This window comes from Callithrix jacchus, chromosome 4 (assembly GCF_049354715.1).
Source record: "Callithrix jacchus isolate 240 chromosome 4, calJac240_pri, whole genome shotgun sequence".
Classification (NCBI taxonomy): domain Eukaryota; kingdom Metazoa; phylum Chordata; class Mammalia; order Primates; family Cebidae; genus Callithrix; species Callithrix jacchus.
In genome coordinates, this window is record NC_133505.1 from 36,484,219 (window position 1) to 36,492,165 (window position 7,947).

Genomic DNA, 7,947 nt, shown 5'->3' on the forward strand with positions numbered 1-7,947 from the left:
CCTTCCTTCCTTACTCTGGTTATAGTGTATCTATCATCCGCCTCTTCCCACTGGAACATATGCTCCAAAAGGCCAGAGATTTTTCTGAGTTTACTTCAGTGATGTTCCCCAGATGCAGACCCATTCAAATGCAGGTGAATGAATGATCACTGTAGAGCACCTCCCTATTCTAGACAGGATGTTTATTAACACAGACTCAGGCCAAGTGCTGTTTTGTGGCAGCTACAGCACAAGGTCCCCTCACACTGACAGCCAGGCTGCCTGTGCTTTTCTCATCAGTGCTGTTTGTGTGTCCTTCCTCCCCCACCCTCTTCCCACACCAACACCCCTGCACACTGCACAGCACAACCAGGTTAACAAAAAAAATATGCATGTAAATTAGATTCTGCTTTAGATTCATGAGTTGGGATTGGAGCCAGCACCAAGACCATTAGAACCAGGGCAGGGAGAGAGGGCAGGAGAGCAGAGCAGAAGAGGAGCCCTAGAAGGAGGCCAGGAGCTGAATGGGTCTGAAAATTTGTCTCAGAAACACAGAGACTCCTGTGTGCAGGGGCCGCCCTGGGTGATGTGTAACTCTCTGTGGTCACAGCTTTTGCTGGACAAGTTTCCACTGAAGGTACAAGGACAGTGGAACAGTGAAGCTGACCCAGCTGAGGACTGACCACAGAAAGTCCATGATGGACTCAGCAGCAACTGGGCACAGGCCCGTCCACACTCGGCTCCTCACAGCCTTCTCCATCCCCACCTGCAACAGACTCAGCACAGTGAACATGCAGATTCTGGAAGGTTCTCAGGTCTTTATTTCCTCTCTCAAATTTCAGGAATTGACTTATTTAATTAACTCATCAACCTCTCATGGCAAATATTTGAGGAAACACATTTATATTCAGATTCTCAATTTCAGTAGGGAAGTAGGCGGTTGTAGCTCAGTGCACCATGAAGTTGAGACAGAGATGGAGACACCCAGCCCCACCTCTCTGGAACAGGAAAGATGACTGGGGAGGGAACACAGGTCAGCGTGGGGACAGGGGTCATGGTGGATACAGGGGTGGGCTGTCTCTCTACCTCCTCACATTATGCTAACAGGGACACAGACACATTCAGAAACCTTTGCAGAAAGAGATGCAAGAGGCTCTTGAAGGCACAAAGGGGAGGCGTGAAGAAATCCTGCATCTCAGTCCCACACAAGGCAGCCATCTCAGGCTACAGAAAACAATAGTCATGAACAAATTCAGGTCAGTCATGGTAAGTGATGACACTCTGAACAGCCCACCACACACTAGAAATGTCCCAATCAAAGAATCCCCATTACCCAGTCCTGTCCCCTCTGGCCCTTACCCTGCCCACTTCGGACTCCCAGGATCTTACCTTTACAAGCCCTGAAAGACACATCAGAGCCCTGGGCACTGTCGCTGACTGGTGTAGAAAAAAAACAAGATGTGGACAAAGCCCACAGGAAGTGTGGGACAGGAGGAATTATGGGGTGGGTGAGCTCCTCCACACTCCTGCCCCACCACCTACACACAGCCTGAGAGTAGCTCCCCCTTTTTCCACCTGTGGGAAGAAAATGTCCTGTGAAAGGACTGGGAGGAGGCAGGGCCATGAGATCTTAGCGGAGACTCCTAGTCTTGGACCCAAGAGAAGTTTCCAGAACTATGACTACAGACCCAGGGCAGGATCAGAAAACACAAGGCAAGCAGGTGTGGGTCCTAGACCAAACCCCTTCCTAAGGTTTGTCCTTAGAAGGGACCTTCCCCTGACGTGTGAATGTTGGGATCAGGACCCCAACCTCACAATCATCAAGGTGATACATCTGTTCTTCATTGTCACTCACATTGTGCATCCCAAAAAAATAAGTGGTGGCACACATGACCCCAGGCTAGGTCGGCCCATTTGTGGATGGTCCTTCCCAGTAAGGAGGCAGGGGAACACTTCTACCTGGGGCTTGAAACCCCAAAAGGGACAAGAGAACCCAGACCCCACTCCTCATCCTTTCCCTACCTGAGCTCTTCCTCCTCCACATCACAGCAGCAACCACAGCACCAGTGACCACAGCTCCCAGGACAGCCAGGCCAGCAAGGATGCCCACAATGGGGATGGTGGGCTGGGAAGATGGCTCTAGGAAAGGAGGGGAAGGTGAGGGGCCCTGACCCCAGGCCTCAGCCCCCACCCTGCTGAAGGCTCCAGAAGGGCTACTGCTTTCCCTGAGAAGAGCCATGACCCCTCATCCCCCTCCTTACCTATCCCCCTCCTTACCCCATCTCAGGGTGAGGGGCTTCAGCAGCCCCTTGTGCTGCACATGGCACGTGTATCTCTGCTCTTCTCCAGAAGATACCACCACAGCCGCCCACTTCTGGAAGGTTCCATCCCCTGATGGCCTGGTCTCCACAAGCTCAGTGTCCTGAGTTTGGTCCTCTCCATCCCGCTGCCACGTCAGTGCGATCTCCGCAGGGTAGAAGCCCAGGGCCCAGCACCTCAGGGTGGCCTCATGGTCAGAGACGGCGTGGTGAGTTACTTGTGTCTTTGGGGGGTCTGACGGGAAGAGATAGAAAACTCAGGTACTTTGCATCTCTCATGGGACACCCCAGAAGCACCCATGTGACCATCCTGAGAATGGACAGGACACCTGGGTTGTCAGAACCCAGACACCAGCCTGAACTCAGGCACCTGGGACAATCTCCTATTCGTGGAAAGTTCTAGTCTCTGAGGGGGCAACAGCGACTTCTGGTCTTAACCAGAGTGGAGGCCGAGGGACTCAGAGAACTCAGACTTTCCAACACATTGAGTGCGACGCAGAGAACAAGGCCCGACAGAAAAAGTCCCGGCGCCCAAAGCTGATGCAGGGGTCAAAGTGGACTCCTCATCAGTATTCCAGGGACTTTATTCCCCTCTATTTCCTCAGAGACATCAACCCTTAATTGTCCTAAAGAGCAGAGGGGGACCTCAGAGGAATCTCAGGAAAACTCATGCCATTCTCCATTCAAGGGAGGGCAATGTTCTAGCACTGTTCCAATTTTCCTCCCTTCCTCGTGGGAGGTCCGTCTAGGAGTTCTACAGGAGATGGGGACGACTCCCCACTGCCCCTGGTACCCGCGCGCTGCAGCGTCTCCTTCCCCTTCTCCAGGTATCTGCGGAGGCACTCCAGGCACCGGCCTTCCACGTAGGCTCTCTGCACCTCCGCCTCATTGGCCGCCTCCCACCTGCGCTGGGTGTTCTGAGCCACCGTGTCCGCGGCGGTCCAGGAGCGCAGGTCCTCGTTCAGCGAGATGTAATCCTTGCCATCGTAGGCGTACCGGTAATACCCGCGGAGGAAGCGCCCGTCTGGCCCCAGGTCGCAGCCGTACAGCGCCTGAAACGTGTGAGACCCTGGCCCCGCCCCCGCGGTCAGCCCCGCCCTCCGAGCCCCACCCGGACCAACCCGTCGGCATTTTGGGCTAAACTGAAAAGGAAACCTGGTAAAGGCGCCTAGGGCTCTCCCCGGTGGAGGGTCTGAGTGGGTCCCGCAGCCTCGGGGTGTATCACGGACCCAGAAACTCGGGAGGACCCGGGCGGTCTGCGGCGAATGTGGAGGGGTCGTGACCTGCGCCCCGGGCGGGGTCACTCACCCGCCTCGCTTTGGTTGTAGTAGCCAGGCAGGGTCCGCAGTTTCATTCGGAAATACTGTGCGTTGTCCTTGGCTATCCGTGTCTCATCCTCCCAATACTCCAGCCCCTCCTTCTTCATCCACGGCGCCCGCGGCTCCACCCTCGGACTCGCGGCGTCGCTGTCGAACCGCACGATCTGCGTGTCGTCCACGTAGCCCACGGCGATGAAGCGGGGCTCCCCGCGGCCGGGCCGGGACACGGCAGTTTCGAAATACCTCAAGGAGTGGGAGCCTAGGGGCGAGGAGGGGCCGAGACCCGCTCAACCCTCCTCCCGGCGCGGCTCCCTGGATCCTACGCCCACGCTGGGCGGGCCCCTCGCCCCTCCCCGCAAAGGCTGTTTCCCTCCCAATCCCGCACTCACCCGCCCAGGTCTCGGTCAGGGCCAGGGCCCCCGAGAGCAGCAGGAGGAGGGTTCGGGGCGCCATGACCGCAGCCTCCTTGTCTGGGGAGAATCTGAGTCTCTGTGGGTTCGCGGGGACTTTAGAACCTGGACCTCGATGGCGCTGATTGGCTTCTCTAGAAACCCAACACCCAATGGGAGTGGGAACTGGGGTCGCCTGGTGAGTATCCAGGAAGAAGGATCCGACACAGGTTGAGGGAAGTGGTGAAACACCGGCAAGTGGGGAATCCGCAACGCTGCTCCCCAATGCAGACTCTGACCTTGGAGCCAGACACCCTGAGACCCACGCGCAGGACCTGGGACTTTGTCCTGATCCTCACAAGCCTCTTTGTCACACTGACTGCATGAGTACTGACCAAGGATCTGTCTGTGGGAACCAGGGAGAGACAGATGCCCAGGCTGCGCCCAGCCCCTTCCCCTTCACTTCTCATGCTGGAATCCGCGTCCCTGAACTGGACTCCCTGCTTCCCACTCCTTACCTCTCCCCTTGGATTCTTGTACAGGGAAACTCACCACGGGGAACTTGATGCCAGAGAGTGAACTCGCCCTGGGAATGGAGGTGTAGAGACAGGGGTTTTCTCTCTGAACTTGGTCGAGTTTTGTCTGAAGGCAGCAGATAGAGAGTCTCATAAAGAACAGTTTCCCTTTTGTTTATTAATACAATAGGTAGCACAATATTGTAATCCCTGAATGATTAGGATTCCAATCTGTAAAAGACCTGGGTCAAAACAGCATCACAATTAAACTCTCAAAGCTACGTTTTACTTTCCCAGACTATGGATCCGTGACTCTGGGTTTTTAAATTTAAAATTATCTTCATTCCCTTGCCCGAGATTCACCATGTGAGTCCAGAACATCTCCTGAATACAAAGAAGCAAGTTTGTTACTGTGTATTGAATCGGGAGCCTGTAGCCGTAACCTCAAAGTTGTGAGCGCTACATGCAGTCCCAGTGCTCTTCACCGTCGCTCCAGCACTGCCTGTTTTTGTGAACTATGCACATCTAAGCAGTGTGCATACTTTATTTACACACTTAGTATTTTCGTAACCCCTTTTTTTTTTAATCGTAAGGAGGCCATTCGTTTTTAGGCAGTCCCACAAAATGTATTAAATACCGAATGCAAAGAACTCCCTCCTAGGCTCTTCCACTGCTTTAGAATTCTTTCCCCTGCTCCTTTTCCTCACCTCCTGCTTCTCCAGCCCTTCTCTCTGCCCCTTCATCCTTCACATCCTCCTCTCCCCTTAGTCCTCATCACCCTGTCACTCCAGAATTGTGGCACTAACACTGTCCCTCACTCCTGCCCATGTCTGTTCTCCCCACAGTGCTCAGCCCTCCTGCTAATGTGACTCAGTTGTGTCATTTCTTCACTTACAATGGTTGGATTGTGGTCTACCATTTTGCTACATGTTTTCAATTTGTCTCACATGTTTTTTGTTTCTGTTCCTCCTTTGCTACTTTCTTATGTGTCAAGGAAACATTTTTTGTTAATGGTTTTAATTCTTCTAGTGGCTTTTAGCTATATTTATTTACACTAATTTTTTTATTGTTCTAAGAATGGAAACACAGTGAAGTTGAGGTGATATAAAAACTACATCCAGCAAAATAAAGGACACTTGAAATGTATAGTTTCATTTAGGCTACCATTATGCTATTATTGTTGTATATATTACATTAATATACATTATATACTCAATGATACAGTGTAATATATTTTGTTTTAGAAAAGCAGCCATATGTCTTCAAGAAATTAAGAAAATGAATGTGTATGAGATATGTGTGTGTACATCATTTCTGTTGTTAATTGTTCCTTGCTGTGGGTCACCATCTAGAATCATTTCCCTTCATCCTGAAGAACTTTCTTTAAAATTACATGTAGTACAGGATGCCTCGGAAATGAATTTTATGGTTTTGATTATCTAAAAATGTCTTTATTTTTGCCTTCTTCCCCACCCAGTTTTTTGTTTCTTTGTTTGCTTTGTTTTGTTTGCTTTTCAGGACATTTACATATAACAAAAATTTACCAGGTTTAGCTGTGCTTTTTGGTGAATATCGTTAATTATTTGTAGTCATGTAACTACCACACTGCCCAGTAGAGAAACACCACATGCGAAGAATCCCCTGTTAGGCTTCTCCACTGCTTTAGAGTCCTTTCCTCTGCTCCTTTTCCTCACCTCCTGCTTCCCCAGCCCTTCTCTCTGCCCCCTCATCCCTCACACCCTCCTCTTTCCTTAGTTCCCACAGCCCAGTCACTCCAGAATTGTGGCACTGCAGAGAACAGTTTGTTTTCCCTAAAAACTTTCTTTCTGTCCCTTTCTATTTAATCCTTGCCTCCCACCCTCACCCACTTCCCTTCACTCAACCACTGCTCTGCTTCCTGTCACTGCAGTAGTGTATTTCTAGAATTCCATGGACTTGCGATCATATGTAGTCCTTTGTTTGGTCTCTCACTCAGCATAACAATGTTTGAGATGATGCCATTCATTCATTTTTCTTGCTGAGTATTGCTGGAATCCCAGTTTATTCACTGGTTTTTCTATTCTCCAGTCGATAGACATGTGGATTACTCCAGTTAGGGGTTGTTATTAATGCAGCCACTACAAGTAACTGCTTATGAGTGTGGCCTTATATTTTTATTTCTTTTGGATAAATACATATTTGTGAGATTGCTGGGTCCTATGGTAATGCATGGGCAGCTGTATAAGAAATTGCCAAACCGCTTTACAAATTAGCTGCAACATTTTTGCATTCCCACCACCAATATCAGACATTGCCATTTTTTCCATATTCTTGCCAGTATTTAGATTTTTCATATGTCTTTTTAACTTTACCTGTTCTGGTGATGTGTGGTGGTTTCTCGTTGTGGTTTTAATTTCACTTCTTTGATGACATATATTGCTTGCTATCTTTTTATGTTCATCTAAGTTGCTTATTACATATATTTTAGGAACTATTTTACAAATTCAATGATTAATTCTAGAGACTTTTTCAGAATTCCCTAGTGTTTTCTACATATGAAATGAAGCTGTTGACAAAGAAAGACATTTCTTTCTTTCCTATCCATTGATCTTTTTCCTTTTAAAATTATTTTTACTTGGTAGAGATGAGGTCTCACTATCAGGCTGGTCTCAGACTCATGAACTCAAGTGATTCTCCTCAACCTCCCAAAATGTGGCTATTACAGGTATGAACCACCATGCCCAGTTCTTCTATTGGTCTTTTATTTCATTTTCTTGCCTGGTTAGGATGCCTGTTAGGTATTTAAACAAGAATGATGAGAGCTCACATGTTTGTTTACAAGGAACTTAAACAAATTTACAAGAAAAAAAACAGCCCCATTCAAAAGTGGGCAAAGGATATGAACAGACACTTCTCAGGAGAAGGCATTTATGACATTTATGTCAAGACACATATGACAAAAAGCTCAATATTACTGATCATTAGAGAAATGCAAATCAAAACCACAATGAGATACCATCTCTCACCAGTCAGAATGGCAATTATTAAAAAGTCAAGAAACAATAGATGCTGGCAAGGTTGTGGAGAAATAGGAACACTTTCACACCATTGGTGGGAATATAAGCTAGTTCAACCATAATGGAGGACAGTGTGGCCATTCCTCAAAGATCTAGAACCAGAAATACTATTTGACCCTGCAATTTCATTATGGGTATATAACCAAAGGAATATAAATCATTGTGCTATAAAGACACATGCACATGCATGTTTATTGCACTGCTATTTACAATAGTAAAGACATGGAACCAACCCAAATGACTATTAATGATAAACTGGCTAAAGAAAATGTGGTACATATATACAATGGAATACTACACAGCCATAAAATTTGAGTTCATGTCCTTTGCAGGGACATGGATGAAGCTTGAAGCCATCATCCTCAGTCCAA

General features: G+C 48.6%; 1 protein-coding gene across 2 annotated transcripts; it reads right to left on the reverse strand.

The window, feature by feature from the left end:
• Positions 1-777: 777 nt before the first annotated feature.
• Positions 778-4,099, reverse strand: LOC144576485 (saoe class I histocompatibility antigen, A alpha chain-like). Of its 2 annotated transcripts, none has more exons than XM_078370628.1 (7): positions 4,006-4,099; positions 3,606-3,875; positions 3,091-3,366; positions 2,257-2,532; positions 2,002-2,118; positions 1,369-1,416; positions 778-1,203 (listed from the first exon to the last, which is right to left on the reverse strand). In XM_078370628.1, the coding sequence occupies exons 1-7, from the start codon at positions 4,067-4,069 to the stop codon at positions 1,199-1,201; spliced, it is 1,056 nt and encodes a 351-aa protein (XP_078226754.1). In that variant the 5' UTR covers positions 4,070-4,099; the 3' UTR covers positions 778-1,198. The 2 variants fall into 2 exon arrangements, with proteins under 2 accessions (XP_078226754.1, XP_078226753.1); XM_078370627.1 differs by having other exon boundaries at positions 1,369-1,554.
• Positions 4,100-7,947: the final 3,848 nt, after the last annotated feature.

Bases quoted from the DNA above. Each gene is read 5' to 3' on its own strand.
- LOC144576485 (XM_078370627.1), bottom strand. From the start codon at position 4,069: ATGGCGCCCCGAACCCTCCTCCTGCTGCTCTCGGGGGCCCTGGCCCTG. The intron at 3,876-4,005 runs GTGAGTGCGGGA...CCTCGCCCCTAG, and splicing joins CCTGACCGAGACCTGGGCGG to GCTCCCACTCCTTGAGGTAT. The intron at 2,533-3,090 runs GTACCAGGGGCA...TCTTCCCGTCAG, and splicing joins GGAGACGCTGCAGCGCGCGG to ACCCCCCAAAGACACAAGTA.